This window comes from Colletotrichum paranaense, assembly GCF_030867605.1.
Source record: "Colletotrichum paranaense strain IMI 384185 chromosome Unknown Scaffold_18.1, whole genome shotgun sequence".
NCBI classification, from domain to species: Eukaryota; Fungi; Ascomycota; class Sordariomycetes; order Glomerellales; family Glomerellaceae; genus Colletotrichum; species Colletotrichum paranaense.
The window spans coordinates 292,628-313,411 of record NW_026848976.1 but is presented as its reverse complement, the minus strand read 5'-3'; the positions used below and the strand labels follow the sequence as shown (position 1 = coordinate 313,411).

Below are 20,784 nucleotides of genomic sequence, written 5' to 3'. Positions count from 1 at the left end.
GGATCGAATGATGTTCCCTGTCAAACTCCGCGTTGCTTGGACCCAGAGTTCTGCCCGTGCTTCTAGCAGTCCATATCTGCAATAGCAGTTTTTCTATTATAGCGCTTTTCCTATCGCTTTCTCGTCCGTCTCTCGCAGTTTCCGACACTGTTCATCTGTCACGTTGGAGTTTCATCACGTCGACACATACCAGCCTCCTCTTATACAGACGGCATATATACCGAGTTATCGAGTGCAGATGATGGGGACATCGCCGACGCAGCGTGTAAGCGATGCGACAGCAAACCAAGGTTATCGCCGCGTCCGTCAGAGAGGATCCGGCTCATCGATGCTCCAAACGACCCGGGCATCCTCCGGCCCCCAAAGCCGTCGATCCCGGGAGCGGCATATGGCTTTCGGACGCCCACCTTCGGATGGTCCATCGACGAGCTAGGCACAACCCAGAGGTTCTTTGTCAATCTCCTACAAACCAGCGCGTAACGTTCCCAGAGGCAGTCCTGTCAAACTTTGTCCGCTAACGCTCAGACGGTAGTGATCAGCAGAAAAGATGAAGGAGGTAGTTGTGGGATGGAGAGAAAAGTTTTCTCCGCCGGCGCTCAGACTCGGGTCTGTCGATCCTTGCCCTAGAGTAGCAGTCCTCTACGAATACTTGGGCAACACCACGTCAGTCGTCAGCCAAGGCTAGACCATGAGGTTGAACGTCTGACGCTGGTCGAACCAGCGGCGGCTATTCTTATCTCTCTGGTCTCACTTTCTGCTCTCATGCTACTTCCCCAATGTGTCTGATATCCCGGGCGGTGATAAACCGCCCGATCTGGACCTGACGCCACCAACGTTATTCCCTGTGCTGGCCTATGGATGTTCCCAGAGCAGATCTGATGCGAGAGCGTTTGAATATACGTACTGCATATACACAAACGCGGTGACGACGTCGACGATGGCCTGCAGGGTCATCTTGATATCTGATCTCATTCGATATCACACTTGCTTGGGGTCTGCCTTTGTCGGATACAACCAACGAGATCCCCCTGGCACCCTTGACAGCCCGAACTCTGGCCGTGCGCATCCGGCCCGTTGGTGTTTGGCGAATTGTATGTCTCGGGACGGGCTTGATGCCCAAAACCCGCTCGCAGGCAGACTGACGGACAGACTGGCTGAACGATTCGAGCCCCCCGCACAGACAATGAAGACGACGCCGGTCGTGTCGTTGATGGGGAACCCGAAAAGAGAATGTTGTGTTTGCATGTTGGTGCCGTATTTGCTCGCGCAACTGCCGGCATTCATCGCCGGGGTCGAGGAAAACTATTGGAGCGCGGCGTGGGCGGAACAGTCTTCCCTTCAGGCTTCTACTCCCCTTCACGTCCCCCATGCGAAGGATCGACCTGTTTCGGCCAAATTCGATGGATCGTCCGCCCCAAATTCGGAGGATATTGGCTTGGGATGCGGGAGAAGCCGGGGGGTGAGGGGCCCTTTCTAAGTGGGCAAGCCACCATCGACAGACATGTCCAGGATTGCATCTTCGTGTTCTCTTTTTATCGCGATGGAAATTGGCCCGCAATCTTGTCGATGGGGTTCATCGTCGGCATCAGGACGGGGTCCCTGCTGCTCGCCGCTGAACGGGCCCTTGCCAGTTCAGCCAACAACTCACGAGGCAGACTAGCAGTTGCTGGAGCTTGAAGCTCTCTGTTGCCCGCCGCCACTTCTTCTTGGGGAGCGTCTGACGATACGAGAGAGAGACGTGACTGAAGAACCGCCTGAGCTAGAACAGCTCTTATGAGACGACTTGAGAGGGAATTTCCCGCATAATGTGACTTCCGGTCTGTGGCCCCCCCTCAAGTCTCAACGACGACTGTTGGGCTTTGCTAAGGTACCCGTAGCCTCGTGACTAACGCAAGCCCGCAGCGCCACCCTGCAACTAACAGCCTAAAAAGCTGCTGGACCAAAGTCAAAGTAGACCGCGGGTCCACGGATAGCTGTCAAGTAGGCTGTGTCTGTTCGCCTGTTCCGTGTGCTTTTGAGTCGCGGTACTGGTTCGGTGGTAGGTACTCCGTACGGATATCGCAACCCGCGTTCTTCTTCTTCAGGGATTCCATCGGAGCTGTCCCCGAGATAGCTCGATGGGAATGTCTCACTCTGAGGCAACGCCAATGGCGTCTCGATGAAGGGGGCAAAGTGGTGCCGAGTGATGGGGACTTTGTGACGATCCTGCTCGATATTTGGGCTGTTTCATGACCAGAGAAATTTAGCTACATCTGGCAGGACTTGAAAACTAGGCCGTGGCTTCACATGCTGCGTACGCAGCATCCCACCGAGGTTTTCTTGCGCCGCGAAGAAGCCGAGATAGATGCATGAGCTTCCTTCGTGGATCTTCTTTGGAGAGCGAGAGGGTATTGATTGATCGTGTGCCGCAGTCCACCCCCTGAGGGACATTTCTTGAACTATCTGACTTTGGTTTAGACCGCTTCAACTTACGTCTGCGGTGCTTTGGGGGCCGCTCGTGGAGAAACAGGAAAACACGCTAATGCCGAGCGTTGGCTTACTAGTAGGGTATGTGGTCTGGGAGTCTTGGACTCCTCTGGAGGAGGGAGAGAAGAGATTAGAATCAACCGGTTGACAGTTTGACGCCGGCTCCTTCTCCCCCGTCCGTCCGCCTTAGTTTTGTTTCCCTTCCGATTCTCCGAGGGTTTCTGTTGGTTGGGTTGGCGATGGTGTTCATTACTTACCTACAGTAGTCTTGGTCTCCTTTGCTGGAAACTACTTTAGTGTGGAAATGACGAAATATTCTTGCGCACGACACCCTCAACTGCGAAACCGAACTTGGTGAACCGGAACACCTGATTATTGGCAACGGCTTCCCAAGCTTGCATTGTATAGTGCAAGGTACATTTTGCCTCCCTTTGGTGTGCGTGTGTGTGTTCGGAAGGGCTTTGTTATCTTTTCCTACCTTACTTTGGGTGACTAGGTAAACCGTAAACATCGGATCATCACGGGGAGGACCGGCTGGCTTCGCGGGAACGAGGGAGCGATGGAGAGCTAAGGTGGCTAGAGTCTAGAGGGAAGGCTCGGTGTGCCACTTGTGCCGTTGATTCGGGTTCTAGAGGCTTGTGAGGCGTTCGGTGGTTTGTTAGATAGCGTTGCTAGCCATATAGGAAACTTGCTCATTGCGAATCGCCTATGATAAGTTTCGGTCCAATGTGTGGCGTGATAGAATGGAGAGACGGGAATTAGCTGCATAAGAACCTTCGTGAAGTATAAACGCCCCCCGCCCCCCTTTACATATCGAACATGAAGACGACGGAAAAGGGGTGGAGAGAAGTTCGCGAGATTTTTCTTCGAAAACTTAATCGGCTGTCTGGCTTTAGAAGGATTTGAATTTCCGTTGGGTCCATCACGCCAAGGACGGTGCCCTGTGACAAAAGAAAATCCTTCATGAGAGCTAATGAGACTTTTGGTATTTGGGCCGGCTGTTTGGGTTAGGAGAGGCGAGATGTGGACGACTGGCTGGGTACGAATGGTGTCGAAGATTGGGTGTCCGCCCTCAAGAAGGAATGGCAAGATAAAACACCGATCTTTAGAAAAATTAGTTACTCTTTCCGTCATCCAGACTAAGTCATGCGTAAAGGTTGACGAGGGTACTGACGTGATGATTCGAAGAAAGTGCTCGAGCTGCATGAACCCTGAGTATCCGGAAAGGGGCGAGGACCTACTGATCCATTGGGGAAGGTTTTGCCCTCCTCGATGTCAGACCGAGTTCAAAGCACTGTCAAGAAACAGACTAATTCAGAATATGAAGCTTCTGATGCTTGTGCACACGATGGGAAGCAGTCAGCAGTACAGTCATCCTTCTCTCATAGCAAGCTTAAAAAAGCATATTAAGTTAAGTGGTAGGTAGGCACTATACTGTTTTATCAAAACTATATTCTTGTACTTGTAAATTTCTACTTGTAAATTTCAAAGAATTTTATCCCTCAATAACAAGGTACTCAGATGGTTATGTATTTACATCCAAAGAGATTGTGTTAAGAAATGCTTTATAAGGGTGAGCTGTGATAAGCACCAATAGTCAACCTAGAATGGGGAACCTTCTCATGATGAGCCTCTGAAGGAAGCGCAGGCCAATAAACACTGGTACTTTGTCTACCTCTGAGCGTAGTTTACACAACGCGGCCACAGATGTTGAAGCTTTCATAACGTTGCCATTTTCGGGAGCAGTCGAGGGCCGGCGTCGCTTTCATAGAGCTGGAACGGCCCATCCACGCCCACAGCCGGTGAAATGTGATTGATGAGTGTCCCGTGACCCTTCTATATGGTCGAATAGAATAAGCTAGGTGATGTCCAGATGTACGGCCTTGGCTGTGTGAAGCGCAGCACTTGGAGACGAACAGCGTCAACTATGATAAGCAATACCGGACCAAGTTGTGGTTATGTACTTTTCGCAAAGACAGGATGCTAGAAGTGTATTCACCTCGCTAGTAAAAGGGCAACAATCGTGATGGAATGGGTTAGCTGAGAATGCTTATTCCAGGTGGTGACTCTGGTCCCGTTATAGTTTGTGTGTGAGTCTGCAGGTGTCGATACTTGGTGTAGTTGTAGCGATCCTAATAAGCGTCTTGAGTACACATCACAGACCCAATTCGAATGTCAAGTTACCCTGTCCACCGAGGTTGCCAACGAAGTTTGGGCCATGAGACGTATGCCCTGTCATTGTACTGTGGCTGTTCTTTAGTGTAATTCCACTTGAATGTTAGATCCTAATTATATTGATCCTGCAACTAGCAAAGCTGAGATGTCATGTATTGTCAAAGAAGACTTGAAGCCCTCGACCATGGACCTCGAAAGGTTACACATCTCCAGCTGCCAAGTAATACAAGTCAGAGTAGCGAGTCTTGTTACATCAGAAGAGATTTGTTTATCGCACAATGTGTTCTCGTTGGATTTGACTTTCCAGAAAGTTGAATTTTCGCCCGAACTGTACACAAATAAAATCCTTGGTTCGGAGTTTTCTTACAAATTCCATTCGTTTCCCAGCCCAGTTACAACCCAATGAAACTCCCCAAGCCATGATGTGAAAACAGAGAAGACCCAAAATATCCAGCTTCATTTCCAGAACCAGCTGCCCTTGTCCTCAATACCATCGTCCTCTCGCTGGTCACGGCCCCTGTTTTTGTAGCCGCCGGTCGAGAAGCTCGCCGACCAAGTGTAGTTGGACTGTCTCTCCGTCTGCTTACCAACCTCCTCGCCACTCTCGTTGTAAGTCGTGATAGTCTTGGTGATGTGTACGTTTCCCTTGCCGTCCTCCCGTTCTTGCACCTTCTCGACGACGCGCCATCCTTGGGGTAGACCTTGTGGTGAGAGATCCTTCGTCGAGGAGTAGTTTCTGGGGGTCGGCGCCGTTGATGTGGACGTCTCTCGCGAGGTGTTCAGACGAGCTGACCCCATGACTGAAAAATATGAATCCTCCTCCGTCTCTCCGTGGTCCTGTGGGGGGCGAACTGAGGACTCCTGTGCCGGATTCTCTTCCGTGACAGACCTCCGCCTCTCCTCCGGGGCCGAGTCATTTCGGGAAGATTGTGTCCTTTGGTCTTTGAATGGGTCGTTCTGCTCTTGCAACCACCGTTGCCAACGCTCACTCACGGCCCTGTCCAACACCTCTGGCCTTGGTTCCCATCCATCCCACAGACCTTGGCGAGTGAGCTGGTGAAGCCAAAGCATCGGGGGCAGACCATGAGGGAATGAGTCGCGAACTTCCTTTTTGAAGCGGACACGTTCGTAAATATCCGGCAGATCCTGACCGCTGCTCACCATAAGCAGATCCTCAAACGCATCCTCGAATCCGAACAAGGTCGGGTCCTCCCCGTTGGGAAGGTCCCGAGGCACAGGCTGCGGCATATCATGGAGTCGTAATGGTGAATAGGGCGAATCGATGATGAACGAGAAGCACATGAGCTGGTACAGAGACTCGGTGACCTCTTCGGCCTTGAAGAGGGCTGAGATGGACGACATGGGGCCGAAGAGGTCAAAGACGGTGGGGTGCGGGTGCTGCGTGGATGACACACGGGGCTGTAAGTTGGTGTTGTTGTCGGTGAGTGGCCTTGTGTCCTCAAGCTCTTTTTCACGGGATGGCAGAGGCGGTTCCGGCCATGAGCTGTTGAGACGTGATACGGCCGAAGGAATGCCCAGGAACCGCTGGAAGGCCGATGCAACGTGGTCGTCGACTTTCTGTTTAAAGCGGACGAAGACGTTGTCTGAAGAGTTGCCGTTCGACATGGTTAAGATGAGATGGATTGTCGGGTGTGTTTCGAGGCTATAAGTCAATGACTTTCGCGCGTCTGCGTCTCAGTTGATGAGACGCGTTGTTGAATGGATTCTACTGTTGGTCGTAAACAGTTGGCGAGTTTGCCTTCGGTTGCCAGTCAAAGGCGCGAGGCCTACATAGGAGAAGATGGGATGTTGTTTGCGGAATCAATTGACGGAACAACAGTCGATGAAAATGACGACGTTGTCGACTTAAGATCAGGTCACCCGGCAGTGGCGATCGGGGAACGGCGGGGTCTGCAAGCAGGTATGCAGTTAGTTGATAGGTCGGAGACTCTGAAGTTCCGACAATTTCCCAACAACCTGGGATTGGTGGAGAGCATGGTGACGGCACACGGCGGGAGGAGAAGCCCGGGTCCAACGCGCAAGCCACAGCCCGTCCATGGCTGAGGCATAGCTCAGGCTGGCAGCAGTGGCAGGCACGTGTGATGGCGAACTCTGGTAAGTGGCCAGGGTGCACTGCTCAATCGTTTAAACGAGGCACTAGGCGCCCCGATAACAACTACGAATACGTCGGCTCAGAAGAATGCGGATACGCGGATGGACCCCGAGGCTTGGCCCGGTTGCCCCGGCCGGTTACGTTCCAAGCGAGCCGCTGTCTCTGGCGACTCGGCGAGTGCCTGAGAAAAGGTATCCGTACCTCCCTCCCACTTGAAGCTGTGGCTAGAGTTAGTACCCTTTGCTCGGTGTGGCTGCTAGAGAATGAACGGGACTAAGGTAACCTGGAGATACCAAAATACTTGGAACACTTTGCTCTCACATGCCAAGATCACTATTGTTCGGAGCTCTTTCGACTGAGGTGCCTGCAATTTTCTCTACCGCCCACGAAATGACAGCATTGAGCAGCAAATGCTGAAATCCTGGAAACCCCCACATGTCGCCTGAGCCACACTTTACATTTTAATAGAATCGATCCGGGCCCCACCTTTCAATGCTCGCTGTCTTTGATTCTTTCAGGGACCTCCTTTGAGAGGAACGTACTTTTGGGGGCTCTTTGACCGGGGGATTGATTGCCCCTCTGATTGAATGTGGGAACGTGCTTTCACTTTCATGCTCCCAAAATGCCCAGACCCGCGCGTCAGGGTCGGGTCGGGCCTGTATTGTCGACCGATGTGTCGAAACTGAGTGTCGGACCCAGAAGAGGAGAAAGTCGCGGCAGGAGGAGCGTCACCCAAGTAGCAGTACCTCACAGGCTCACACCTCATCGAACGGGAGTACGGAGTAGCGGCTGCTAAACGCCTGTACTAAAATCTTGATTGATCCATCTTATTCCAGTCCCGTACCTAAGTACCTTCTTACTGCCTACCTTCCATGAGCTATCTTTTATCCTTCCAACATTACGACAATTGCCTTAAAATCCTATTCTTGACGCAAATCCTCATGGCCGGCTACGACGATTTGCTTTCCCGTAGAGCTTGAGGTCCCTATTCCCCCTCATCATTTGCGCCGTCCAGATGATATTGCGTCTTGGCCGTGTCCAACCATCCGTCGCGCTTGGATGACAGGCGACTCAATTCGCGCCGTCGTCATTATCTCCAGCCTGCGCCAAATTAGCACCAAAAACCCCCAGCTGCTTCGAAAAATTAGCTTGTGATCCGACCGACCGCGATACGATATTGTACCACTCAACCTCGCCTCGACATACACGACCCAGCGAGTCGTCATGACGGTCGCCGATGCGGTCATCGCTGCCGAGCCAGCGGCACGACCGGGCGACGATGGAAAGGACCTGCAGAACTGGTCTTCCCTCATCGGCATCATCACCGCCATCGTCGGCAACGTCCTTATCGCACTCGCCCTCAACGTCCAGCGATACGCCCACCTTCGACTTCACCGTGAACGCATCCGGGTCCGACGTAGGGCGAAAGAGGCTCTCAAGCATGCGCCGAGTGGAGGCCAGACGGGGCCATATGGATCCGTTGGCGGAGGTGGAAGAGGAGGAGATACAGATGGAGACTTACCAGAGAACGGGCAGATTACGGACCACGATGCCGGCGAATCCGAGCCTCTGAGAAGATCATTCCGTTCCGAAGAGTCCACTGGCTCCGACTACTCCGGCGACGAGGAGAAGGCCCCTTCGACATATCTCCAGTCGCCGTACTGGTGGGCGGGTCAGATCCTGATTACATTGGGCGAGCTGGGCAACTTTTTGGCGTACGGCTTCGCGCCCGCTTCCATTGTGTCGCCCCTAGGCGTCGTCGCCCTGATTTCCAACTGCATTATTGCGCCGATACTATTCAACGAGAAGTTCAGGCGGCGCGACTTTGGTGGTGTCGTCATCGCCGTGGCGGGAGTAGTCGTTGTAGTTTTGAGTGCCAAGCAGGAGGAGACAAAGCTCGACCCCGACGATGTGTGGGACGCGATCACGACTTTGGCATTCGAAATATACTTGGCGGTAACGATCTCGCTGATTGTCATCCTAATGTGGGCGAGCCCGAGGTATGGTCACCGGACTATCCTGATTGATCTGGGCCTGGTGGGATTATTTGGTATGTACTTCCCGCGTTGGACGGGCGTACGAACGATGATATCCTAATCTTTGTTTCTTTTAGGCGGCTTCACGGCTCTTTCGACCAAGGGCTTGTCTTCAATATTATCAACGACTCTCTTGGCTGCATTCAAGACCCCCGTCGCATGGGCACTGATCTTCATCCTACTCTTCACGGCAGTGATGCAGGTGCGCTACGTCAACAAGTCACTTCAGAGATTCAGCTCGACCCAAGTCATCCCCATCCAGTTCGTTCTCTTCACTCTCAGCGTCATCATTGGCAGCGCCGTGCTCTACCGCGACTTTGAGAGAACCTCAGCTGAGCAAGCTGGGAAATTCGTTGGAGGCTGCCTGCTTACCTTCTTTGGCGTCTTCCTCATTACTAGTGGTAGAGTTGAGGAAGACATGGATGATGGCATGTCTGATGTGGATGGCGTGGAGGAGACCATTGGCCTGGCTGAGCAAGACGGCTACAGTCCGACACAACCGCTCGCGCCTTCTTCCACCTCCATTCCCTCGTCAATCTCACGCCGGTCGTCTCGAGCCTCAAACGGGAACAACGTAAACAACGGGTCAAAGCCGTTCAGTTTACAGCGTGACTCCGGCATACCAACCCTGCGCGTTCCTACAGCGGCTTCAGCGGGAAACATTACGGGCGCCGAGTCAGAACCGCTATTAGCCAACCCCTGGAGCAACTCGGCGACAGAAGAAATCCTTCCCCCGCCAGGCGTCAGGACCATATCAGACGAGTCTATACATACCTTCCCCGGCTTCGGCTTCTCCCCGTCAGAGCCGACAACGCCTTACTACGACGGCCAGATCCAACCTAGATATCCTACAAACCCAACAGACAGACCCGTTACACCACGCACATCACTACCACCCCGACCTCACAGCCATAACTACCCAGGGCCCCTCTTCTCCCCCTCCCCTCTCTCCTCTACCGTGAGTGCCGTCGTCAAGGACACTCTTCTCAGGAACGCAGAGAGTCCGCTCCTGCGTAGGCCGTCGGTGCGTCGGCTGCGTTCCAGCATCAGAGCGAGCCTCTTCATGCCTGAAGACAATAGCGAGGGCGCAGATGTCGATGCCGAGAGGCAAAATCTAGTAAGCAGAGGGGAAGATCAAGACGGTGGCATCGCGGAGCGCAGTCGCACGGCGGGCGAGGGCGCCTCTCGTGAACAAGTCACTGGAAGGCAGCGGAGCCTAAGTGATACGCTGGGCGACTTTTTCAGGGTAAAGAAGAAGAGGAGGGACGGCGGTACAGATCCGGAAGAAGAGGTTTGAGGAATGGCAAGAGTGCACTTGGATCGCCGCCGATGTTTGTGAATTCAAATGGGATTTGGAAGGGAGGCGTCATCATTGTTTTTTTCCCGCCAAGCATTGCATATCGGCGTTCCTGGTAGAGAGAAAGTTTGCCATTCGGAATACTGCGTGCGGTGGTGTCACACTCACATCACACCTGTCCATTATTTTTAAAGGCGCGTGTGGAAGGAACCGAGGTTTGTTTTTGCCGTGTAGGTATATAGACAATTTGTTAATAAGGAACCCGCGCGTACTACTTGTGCGTACGAAGTCTACTTCAACATCACGCCAACTTGTCATTTTACCTGAATGAGCATAAAGATGGTAAGTTCACGATGAAGCAGAGAGTATTTACCGTGTAAATTTGAATTTCGATACTTTTGAATAACCTTTGTGATGCATGAAACATCTAAATAACAAGTCGCCCATAATTATCTTCCCCACACAAGAACTGCCCTTTGATCGAATACCCTAGCCTCGGGATGAAGCCTTCTTCTTCCTCATCAGTCGCTTCCTCGCAATGAGCAGCGGCTTGACATCTTCACGGTCAACCTTGCTCGCGGGCGTCTTGTCACCACTAGACTTTTCTCCGTTCTCCTCCTTCTCCGCCCTGGGTCCCTTGTTCATGTTTCCCTTCTTTCCCTTCTTGCCCTTCTTCTGGTCCTTGACAGAAGCCATGTTGGGTAGCTCCTTGCCGCCGGCCGTCTTGTCGAACTTGCCGCCCTTTTTCCCGTTCTGCGCGGCCTGAGGAGCCGCCCGCGAGTTGGGCTTGTTGCGGTCCAGGTTCTTCTCGTTGGCCTTGCGACGAGCGACAACCGAGGCGTTCTCGATAGCGAACTCGACAATCAGGCGCTGCTTCTTGCCGTGCTCATTCTCCATCTGGTAGCCGTTGAGGAAGCGCAGGCCCATGAGCGCCCAGCGGTGGGACGAGTACTCGATGAAACCGTATCCGCGGGACTTGCCGCCGCTCGCCTCGGGGACCTTGGTGCCCTCGCGGCTCTCAAACTCGATCTTGGCCTGGCGGACGATACCCTTGCGTTTGAGCTTGCGGTCGTGCTCAGCCTCCTTGTCCTCCTTTGCGCTTCTGACCTTCTCCTCCTTGGACAGGGGCTGACGTCTGCCCTCCTTGACATCTGTGGCGAACTCGACGCAGGCCTTGCGAGCCAACTCCTTGAGCTCCTTGCCGCCGATGTTGCGGGGGATGTTGCGGACAGCCAGACGGGTGAGACTGATGTGCAGCGAAGGGTTGCTCTGAACGAGCTTCTTGCGCTGCTTGGCGCTGTCCTCTCTCATCTTTACCTCGTTGGGCGTGAGCTTGTGGTACAGGGCAGATCTAGTATCGAGCTGTCCCTCGTTAAGTAGGAAAAGACGACGCTTGTCCTTCTCACGTCTCTTGGCACTGCCGTCGGCGGCCAAGCGCTCGGCGTCATCTTTGCTGACTGCCTGAGCAACCTGCAACAAACGGCCCTCCAATGTGTAACGGCCGTCGGAGTCTGCGGACTCGTCCTGCAACACAGAGTGCTTTGTGGGCAGGGTGTTGACTTGTGTACGCGGCGCGCCCTTGATGCAGGCTTTTGAGTCTTCCTCGCTGACGAAGCAGACAAACCCGGTACCCGCCGGTCTGTCAGTTGCGCGATCCATCACTACGCGAGCATATCTGACGGCACCGAATTTAGCGAAGTGCTCCTTTAATTGGTCGTCCGTAACGGTAAAGGGCAGGTTTCGAATGAAGAGTGTTGATGTGTTGTCGGTAGATTGCGTTTTCTTGACGGGCTTCTTCTCTTCCTCGTCTTCGCTGTCTTCCTCTCCGTCGGAAAGTTCCTCATCATCCTCGTCGTCTTCGTCTTCGTCCTCATTCTCGTCATCCTCGTCCTCGAGGTTCATGATATGGTTCTTCATGAAGTTTTCCAGATCTGCGTCAGCTCCGGTGAGCTCCTTGCTGGCATTCTCGTCTTCGGCTGCATCTTCCTCCTCCTCCCCCTCCTCGTTCTTCTTCTTTGAATCTCTTTCCTCTTCCCTCGCGCCGTTGGCCTTTTCCCATTCGTCCTTGCCCACAGCCCAATCAACGGCAATGGTTCTTCCGTCAATGGTCTTTCCGTTCATCTCCAAAGCCTTCTCAGCATTTTTCCTGCCGCGAAGGGTAACGAAACCAAATCCTTTGAGCTTGCCCTTGTTCTGGGGAAGATCGGCGAACTTGACAATGCCATAGGCGCGGAAAAGCGCACCCAGCTGCGCAGAAGACTTGATAGACCAAGGAAGGTTGCGAATGATTAGCTTCGGGGCTTTCCTCGCTTCCTCAAGATCATCCGCACGCTTTTGCTTTGCGCTAGATGCGGCCGCGCCAACGGCACTCTCCTTTGCGTCACGAGTTCTAGCTTCGGCAACATCGACCTTGATGCGGCGTCCCTCCCAGAGAATGTTGTTGAGCTTCTTCTTGGCCTCCGTAGCATCTTCAGCATCTGTCAATGTAACGAAGCCATAGCCTCGGGAAGCTTTGGTCGCCTTGTCGAGAACAACGGTCGCATGCTTGACAGGGAAATGTTCGGAGAAGAAATCGGTGAGCGATTCGCTGGTGGCGGTCGCAGGCAGGGAGCGAACGAAAAGAGAGCGATTGGCTTCTGTTCGGGCCTTCTTGGCTTTCGGTTCCGACACAGCGTCTGCGGCGATGTTCTCTGCAACGGCGGCTGCGACGAGAGCATCGTGCTCGTCTTCCTCAGCTCGAGACCGCTTAAGCGGCTTTCCGGGAGACGACATGTTGTACAGTAATAATCGGGAAAAAAAGAAATCTCTGCGAACGGCTTCCCAAGAGAAAGAACGGGATCAGTTAAAGTTGAAACCCCCAACTACCGTAGGTTGTGGAGAGGCTTCGTTCTCTGCGCAGGAAATGGCTGGCAATTCGCTGCTGCCAAATTCTTCGATAAGGATTTTTTTCTAAGCTTATCACCACGTGCGGGCACTTGAAGTCGGGAAGCGGGGATGAAGTCGACCGACCCCGCGCTATACCTGTTCCGGAAGTCTATTGACTCGCCCGTTGCAGACTGGATAAAAACAAAAACGCGCCGGGGGGTAAGTCACCCACTGTAATTGTGTGCGTTGACAGCTAATTCGCGAACGGGGCGCCTGTCATCCATCCTTAAGACTAATCAACAAACACATCATTTTTTGGCTTCATTAACAACGACAACTTTTCCGAAGTTTCACGCGGTCTCGACCAATCCGCCGCCATATAACGACAATACACGACGACAAATCTCATTATGCCGGCACGAGTATCGACAAGGTCCACGAGGACCTCAGCGGCAGTGTCGCACAAATCCTCAGCAGCGACCCTTGGCTCCCGAGCATCAACAGCATCCCGCTCCTCATCAGTCGCCGCAGATATCCCGACCGAAAGACCGGACAGTGAGCTCCGCGGCCAAGTATGCGCCGTGTTCCGCGATGCGCAAAGAAATACAGCATCGCACCGCAAGTTGGTTGTGACATTGCGCAAGATCCAGGAAGCTTGCGCATACGAACCGACCAGTCTGAAGAAGACCGCAGCAAGCGACTTCGATGAGGAAGCCTTCAACTCCGAGTTCGTCCGATGTGTCCTAAGAGTCATGCCTATCAAGAAGGCAGAGAGTGTTGGAGAGAAGACCATTCGGTTTGTCGGATTCTTCCTTAGACACGCCAACGACAAAGACAACGAGATTCTTGGAGAGGTCGACGAGGATGCTAGCATCATGCCCGAGACCCCCAGCACAAGACTCACCAGCTATCTCATGAGCACAATTTTGCCCCTGATGACGGCCAAGGACAAGTTTGTGCGATACCGATCCACCCAGTTGATCTCTCATATCATCAACTCCCTCGACGCCATCGACGACGATCTCTTCCAAAAACTTCGCCATGGTCTTCTTAAGCGTATCCGTGACAAGGAGGCAATGGTTCGTGCACAAGCGGTTCTGGGTCTGGGACGTTTGGCCGGCAATCAGGTTGATGCCGCCGCGAATGAGGACGATAGCGAGGACGACGAGGCCAGCGGCCTTCTCGAGAAGCTGTTAGAGGTTATACAGAACGACCCTAGCGCAGATGTGAGAAGGTCACTTCTCGTCAATCTGCCTATTCTCCCATCCACCCTACCATACTTGCTCGAACGCGCTAGAGACCAGGATGCTTTGACTCGCAGAGCGGTCTACTCGCGACTGCTTCCCGCCCTCGGCGACTTCCGACATCTCTCTCTCTCAATGAGAGAGAAGCTCCTCAGATGGGGTCTCCGCGACAGAGACGAGAATGTCCGCAAGTCGGCGGGCAGGCTGTTCCGTGAACGCTGGATCGAGGACTGCGCTGGTGTTCCGCCGCCTGAGGAGGGCGCGCCACCCGCTGAACCTGCACCGCCAAACTTCGACGGTCTTCACGAGCTCCTAGAGCGTATCGACGTCGTGAACTCTGGAGTGGAAAATGGCGTTGCCCTCGAAGCGATGAAGGGATTCTGGGAGGGTAGACCCGATTACAGAGAAGCTGTCACCTTTGATAAGAACTTTTGGGAGACGCTCTCTGCAGAATCAGTCTTTACTGCTCGAAGTTTCAACGACTTCTGCAGAACCGAGGGCAATGGCAAGTACGAGTCACTGGTCGAGGAGAAGCTGCCTGAAGTGACTACGCTCGCATTCTATCTGGAAAGATACCTCGGCGTTCTGATTGAGGCTATCAAGAGGGTCTCTCAGGTAGATAGCGAAGAAGATGAAGAAGAGGACACGGTAGAGCAAGAGTTCATTGTTGAGCAGATGCTCCACATTGCCATCACTCTTGACTACTCCGATGAGGTTGGCCGTCGCAAGATGTTTGCGCTCCTCCGCCAATCCCTCTCAGTCCCCGAGCTCCCTGACGATGTAACAAAGCTCACGATCAACGTTCTCCGAGACATTTGTGCTCCGGACAACGCCGGTGAGAAAGAGTTCTGCTCAGTGGTATTGGAGGCTGTTGCCGACGTTCATGATACTATCGTTGACGACCCAGCGCCTGATGACCGTACCGACGACAGCTTTCACTCGGCGAGATCCGAGGTCAGTGGTGACACCACCCCCACGAGGAGTGGGAGCCGGAACAAGAGTCCCGAGCTCAGTGAAGAAGAGGCCAGGGCAAAGGCGGTCAAGGAAATTATGATCAACATGAAGTGTCTGCATATTGTGCAGTGCATGTTATCAAACGTCGCTGGCGACCTGCAGCAGAACGACCACCTGGTGTCGATGCTTAACAATCTTGTCGTCCCAGCTGTGCGAAGTCACGAAGCACCCGTCCGTGAGAGAGGTCTCGTCTGCTTAGGTCTCTGTTCCCTGCTCGACAGGTCACTGGCCGAGGAGAACCTGACGCTGTTCATGCACTTCTTTACCAAGGGCCACACTGCCCTACAAATCACCGCGTTGCAAATTCTCACTGATATCCTCAACGTCCATGGCGCTCAGCTATTGAGCTCAACGCCAGCGTTGCTCAAGATCTACATCAAGGCGCTCAAGTCGGGCATCAGATCCCCCGAGGTCCAGGCTGCCGCTACCTTGGCGGTATCCAAGCTGCTTCTGGGCCGTGTTGTCACGGATCAGGAAGCTTCAGCGGAAATGCTCAAGACGCTGGTTGTCCAATACTTCGATCCTGTCACTGCATCCAACCAGAGCGTCAGGCAGGCTCTCAACTATTTCCTGCCCGTGTTCTGCTACTCGCGGGCGGAGAACCAGGATCTCATGCGCACCGTCGCTCTGGACGCCCTGCATGCCTTGTTGAACGTCCGTGAGAATTTGGAGGACGATGACGCCGATGTCAATGAGGAGATGGAGAGTCTGACGACGATTGGTGCTTGCCTGGTGGACTGGACTGATCCTCGCAAGTGCTTCAACCCTGCTACTGGGCTCGACTTGGAGAAGAAGACTGTTAATGGTGATATTCATCTGGAATTCGCTCTAGACATTCTGGACCGCTTAGGCGGAAACTTGAGCAGTAGGTTATTTCATTGTGATCCACTCATGTTCAGAACATCAGCGCTAACCCACAATCTCAGAGGAAGAGAAAAAGGTGGTCGCACCCCTCCTCGGAAAGCTTTACATCTCGCCTACAAGCACAGAAGAAAAGATTAGGGAGGTTTACGACGAGATCACCATTGCCGTCAACGACAAACTCGTCACCGACACCACAGGCCGCAACGCCCTCAACAAGATCCACGTCAGCCTAGGCAAGATCGTCGCCAATCTCGGCGAGCAGCAGGACGGCGAGCCGCGCCGCATGAGCAGGAGCGTCTCCGTCGCCATGTCGCGTGCGGACTCGGTCGCGCCGTCTGTCGCCGGTTCTGTCGCGTCCTCGAGGCTGCACGACGCCGACGAGGACAAGACCATTACGATGGAGCCTGATATTAAGGAGGAAGACGAGAATAGCGATGATACCGTGATTCAGAACACGCGGCAGGATGACGGTGACTCGATTGTGAGCGAGCTGCTCTCGGATGAGGAGGGCGCGTGAGTGAGTATCATGGCAAATGGGATGGGTTCTTTCAATTCGGGTGGTATGTTTTTGGCTTGACGGATACCTATCCCCGGATCCCGGGAGCATTGCGGAACGGTTTTCTCTACAAGAATTTATGATCTATGTACTAGTAATGATGAACTCCTTGCAGGATTGACAATGTATTTGCTGTTTTCATCCTTTTCAACGCGTTCTGCTTAGTCTTACAAGCCTTCTACTACCTACGGTAGGTAGTTGGCGAATAGTGGTGAATGCTTCGTATATCAAGCCGATCCCAAACGGTACAACAAACCAGCAAATACGACGTTGACGAGAAGATGCTGGCCGATGGTCCAGGCCATGCAGTACAGGTACTTTGGCGAAAATACGGTCCAGACAAACAGGTGCGTCCGCAGCGCCTCGCACGCCACCATGACGAACGCGACGCTGCACGCCGTGAACAAGGTCGTGTGCCCTATGTGTCGCAAAAACACGTACCTGCCTTCGTCGCTGCCGGCTCTGCGGCCGCGGTACTGCAGGAGGAGCAGGTTCGTTGCGGACGCCCAGTAGATGGGGCCGACCCAGTTGCTCACAAAGGTCAGGATGCCGACGGCGACGACGTCGAAGCCCCCCACGCCGTTGTAGGCGCTCGAGAGATCGACGGAGGAGATTGCGTTTGTGCCGCCAAAGGCGAAGAAGGAGGCGTACTGGAGGAGGAGGGAGGTCGTAGATAGGAGGGGCAGGGAGAGGTCGAGAGAGGCGAGAAGAGGTAGTTGGAGGGTGAAGAGGAGGAGGAGGGGGATATTTGTGACGCGGGATTGGGTTGCGAGGAGGAGGGTGATGAGGTGGTGAAGGAGGGGGGATGTGTGCCGTGACTCGGTCTTTGGGTTGGAGAGGGCTAGGTAGGATGAGTAGAGGGCTGCGGCGCCGATGCCGGCGAAGACGAGGCGGGCTCGGGTGACGAGAGAGATGCCCTGGGTTAGGGTGTTGAGGGTTGCTAGGGGCCCGGTCACGAGCTCCGGTGCGTCTTCGTTGGTAAAGGCGAGCTTGAACGTGAAGGCGGAGAGGACTAGAAGAGCCGACGCAGCTGTCACGCCGGCGCGGGGAAGGCCGCGGAGTTTTCTAAGTAGTTGTACAAAAAGGAAAAGATAGGTTACGCTGACAAGGGTCCAAAGGATGGGAGGGCGTGTAACGATGAAGGTTTTAGCGATATCGGGCTCGCCGGCGTGCTTCTGGCCTGTCTGGTTCCATCCCCGGATCAGTCTAGTTGCTGTCAGGGCGATGAGAAGAGATACTAGTGTTCCTGATGGCGACCGGGTGCTGTAGCTCATGTCAGTCTTTGTGATTGTGAGTGCTAACAGTATGCTTGGCACTTACGACTGCATCTTTTTGATGCCCATGGAGCCCAGCCAGGCCGATGTGGCCCAATACCAGAAATGGTGTTCTTCTTCTACGTAGCTGCTCGCGAACATCATGATGCCGTACGTAACTGAGATGGCCAGTAGCGGTATCAAACTAAGTCGAGCGCCGAATATCAGGGAACTGGCAACGAAGCCGACAACTGCTTCGCCGATATGTAACCTTCCCATGTCGTAGTTGCTGGCCATGCTGCTCATCAGATCCTGCGCTCTGCTGAGCCACTATTGGATGTCAGCACAGATTCATGGTTTGATGCACTGAGGTCAGGGTGTTGACGTACCTTTGACATGGCTTCACGCCAGGTTGGATCTAACTCGGCCTCGCCATCCATGGTTTTGAGTGCATCATTGACGCGGTGCCATTCACAAGCTAGCTCCTGGGCATCATCCCGAGGATTTGAGCACGTTTTTTGATCAAAGGTAGACCCCAAGTCAAACATCTCGGAGCCAAAAGTTACTGTCACAATGTTCAGTATCTGCCGGGCATTGCGGACGAGCAGTTGGATCTGATCATTTCCTGTCAAGTGTGAGCCACTACGTAACCGAAGCTGGAGCCTGCATAAACTCACTGTCGGGCCAGAAAGGCAGGAAGTCGGATATGAAGGCGCCAAGGTTATTTTGCGGCACCGGAAAGCCCAGCAGAGCACCGAGGGTGGGTGCCAGGTCTGACTGCTCAATCTTGGTGTAGTAGGAGAAGTCCTCTCGAAATGGAACAGGAGCTTGGAGGTTCCGTTGCAAAGCCTTTAGTTTGGGAGAGATAAAAACGAGCGCCGGAGAGGTTTCGCCGGGAGAAGAAGCTCCATGATTGCCGGCATCGTTCATACCGTGATCTCCGCAGAGAACCATCAATGTGGAAGCCATATGTTCTCGTGATTCCATGGCGTTGTATATACGCTTCACAATACCGTCCATCTCATGTTGCTTGGGTACCATGTGTGAGCTAACTATAGTCAGCAAGGGAGATTCGGAAGGCGATCCAAAGCTAATCTTACCTTCGCGGTCCTGATTTATGCCCGATGTGATCGAGCCCAAGGTAGTGGAGAACTAACGTGCTCCAATCGTCATTCTTCAGCTCGCTGTCTATGTGCCTGGTGACATTGTTGTCCACTTCGGTGAAGTCCTTAGACCAGTCAGTTAAGGGACAGCAAGGGATGATCACGAAGACGACGCACTGCTACGAAGAAGCTCGCGGTGCCATCGGCACGGTCAAAAGTGCCCGGGAAGAGCTTCAGCCATGTATCATCGCCGTACATGAGCATTTTCCCCGTCTCCTTGGCTTTCATCTGGGCAAGCCAGGTATCTTGAGCAGCGAGAGTCGAGGACGAATCTGCTTCGTCCAGGTTCAAGATGACGTCCAGGAAAGACGGGATTGAGCCAGTGGTGATGGCTTTGATTCTGGGCATGGTGACGGTTGGTGACCGCGCATACGCCGTGAAAGGTAGGGCGGCACCATCGCGGATGAGCCTATAACATGGTTAACACGGTGAGAGTGAGACGGTGGGGTAGTCGTCGGCGTACTCTTGAGTGTATGTGAAGCCGGTGCCATTCAAGTATACGAAGTCGCTGTGATGATGTTAGTATTGTCAAAAACCTGGGGGCACTGTGAGCCGCATTTACCTTCGCAACGCATCAACGACCATAAAAATGAGGCGGTCGAAGGGTGCCTGTGGCGGCGGGCCAAATTCAAGGGCCTCATATTGAGCCAAACCTGGTAGAACCGGCTTATACGGAAAGAAACCGGTAGCAAACGTGAAAACCGCCAGTGGAATCAGGATGTTGGCGATTGTGAGAAGAGCTGCCAGGAAGCCCGGGCCGTACCGAAAAGACATGTTCGTCGCGTATCCATCAAGATGACCTTTGGCCGCAGAATGGCAATACGAAAACCTCGTTTACTTTCAGTATATCATTGAAGTCGTCGAGTTGTTTGATGGCTTGAGAATAGAGTCATCGCGTTCAGAAAGCGGCTGCCTTATTCGATCATGATGCGACAAGGGATGAAAGGCGCGCGAACCATGGTGAGATGGAAGACGGGTGAAGTTGCCAATCTGCAGGCAACGGTGGCAGTTCCGTCAAGGTTCTCGGGATCCAGTCGCTTAGACCCCAAATGGGCAAAGCGAGTGCCCGGCAGGCGGAGCAAATAGCTAAAGAGTATGCGCAAGGTATCCGTAGGGATGGTAAGGTGTCGAGGTATGGAGTAATCAGGTAGATAATTACCCTGGTACATCGCTAGGCATGATGGACATAACAGGACCTCGGGAGCTGAGAGGACACTGTAACAGCTCTTGCACAGGGATGACATGCACCGAACTGGAGGGAGTCGCGCCCGAACGATGATTGGTCGAGAACATAGTAGGGGAGTCCGAGCAGAGAGAACCCCGGCCGATACGACCAGTAGGTAATATTGTTCCGCTTCACCCGGCACAGGACTGAGTATCAATGAATGAAGTACGTTGAAATAGTATTGAACGTGGAGTAATTGGAGGTTGATAGTGATTTTTCATTATTCGTCTGGCAGCTATTTGGCCATGCCCAGCGTTATGTCTACCGGTCTATCAACTTTTTGACCGCGTCTCCAATGTACTCTCTCAATGGGGTGAAAAGTGTGAAATGACCCCCCAAAATAACCGATGAAAATTTTAGTATCCCACTATTCACAAGAACGCCGGAAAAGGAATTGGATATGTCCAGGAATGAGTTCCTCATCACGAGACTCGCCGAGTGAGCGCGCTACGATTTTTCTTGATCGAGCGCGACTCTTCGCCCATGATGCTGCAAAAGGCGAGGGGAATAACC

General features: G+C 53.4%; 6 protein-coding genes across 6 annotated transcripts; 3 read left to right on the top strand and 3 right to left on the bottom strand.

The window, feature by feature from the left end:
* Positions 1-937: 937 nt before the first annotated feature.
* Positions 938-1,677, top strand: CPAR01_15164 (uncharacterized protein; the record flags this gene model as incomplete). Its single annotated transcript, XM_060499413.1, has 2 exons — positions 938-1,091; positions 1,169-1,677. 2 exons carry the CDS (start codon positions 938-940, stop codon positions 1,675-1,677), a joined length of 663 nt encoding a protein of 220 aa, XP_060341845.1.
* Positions 1,678-5,097: 3,420 nt separating this feature from the next.
* CPAR01_15163 (uncharacterized protein) lies at positions 5,098-6,267 on the bottom strand (the record flags this gene model as incomplete). The annotated part of the gene is made up of 1 exon (XM_060499412.1): positions 5,098-6,267. One exon carries the CDS (start codon positions 6,265-6,267, stop codon positions 5,098-5,100), a length of 1,170 nt encoding a protein of 389 aa, XP_060341844.1.
* Positions 6,268-7,978: 1,711 nt separating this feature from the next.
* CPAR01_15162 (uncharacterized protein) lies at positions 7,979-10,087 on the top strand (the record flags this gene model as incomplete). The annotated part of the gene is made up of 2 exons (XM_060499411.1): positions 7,979-8,804; positions 8,868-10,087. The coding sequence occupies 2 exons, from the start codon at positions 7,979-7,981 to the stop codon at positions 10,085-10,087; spliced, it is 2,046 nt and encodes a 681-aa protein (XP_060341843.1).
* A 489-nt stretch (positions 10,088-10,576) lies between these two features.
* On the bottom strand, positions 10,577-12,859 carry CPAR01_15161 (RNA recognition domain-containing protein; the record flags this gene model as incomplete). The annotated part of the gene is made up of 1 exon (XM_060499410.1): positions 10,577-12,859. One exon carries the CDS (start codon positions 12,857-12,859, stop codon positions 10,577-10,579), a length of 2,283 nt encoding a protein of 760 aa, XP_060341842.1.
* A 503-nt stretch (positions 12,860-13,362) lies between these two features.
* Positions 13,363-16,591, top strand: CPAR01_15160 (uncharacterized protein; the record flags this gene model as incomplete). Its single annotated transcript, XM_060499409.1, has 2 exons — positions 13,363-16,075; positions 16,137-16,591. The coding sequence occupies 2 exons, from the start codon at positions 13,363-13,365 to the stop codon at positions 16,589-16,591; spliced, it is 3,168 nt and encodes a 1,055-aa protein (XP_060341841.1).
* Positions 16,592-16,857: 266 nt separating this feature from the next.
* On the bottom strand, positions 16,858-19,820 carry CPAR01_15159 (GPI ethanolamine phosphate transferase; the record flags this gene model as incomplete). The annotated part of the gene is made up of 8 exons (XM_060499408.1): positions 16,858-17,893; positions 17,951-18,213; positions 18,273-18,508; positions 18,561-18,931; positions 18,984-19,111; positions 19,164-19,455; positions 19,510-19,554; positions 19,609-19,820. 8 exons carry the CDS (start codon positions 19,818-19,820, stop codon positions 16,858-16,860), a joined length of 2,583 nt encoding a protein of 860 aa, XP_060341840.1.
* Positions 19,821-20,784: the final 964 nt, after the last annotated feature.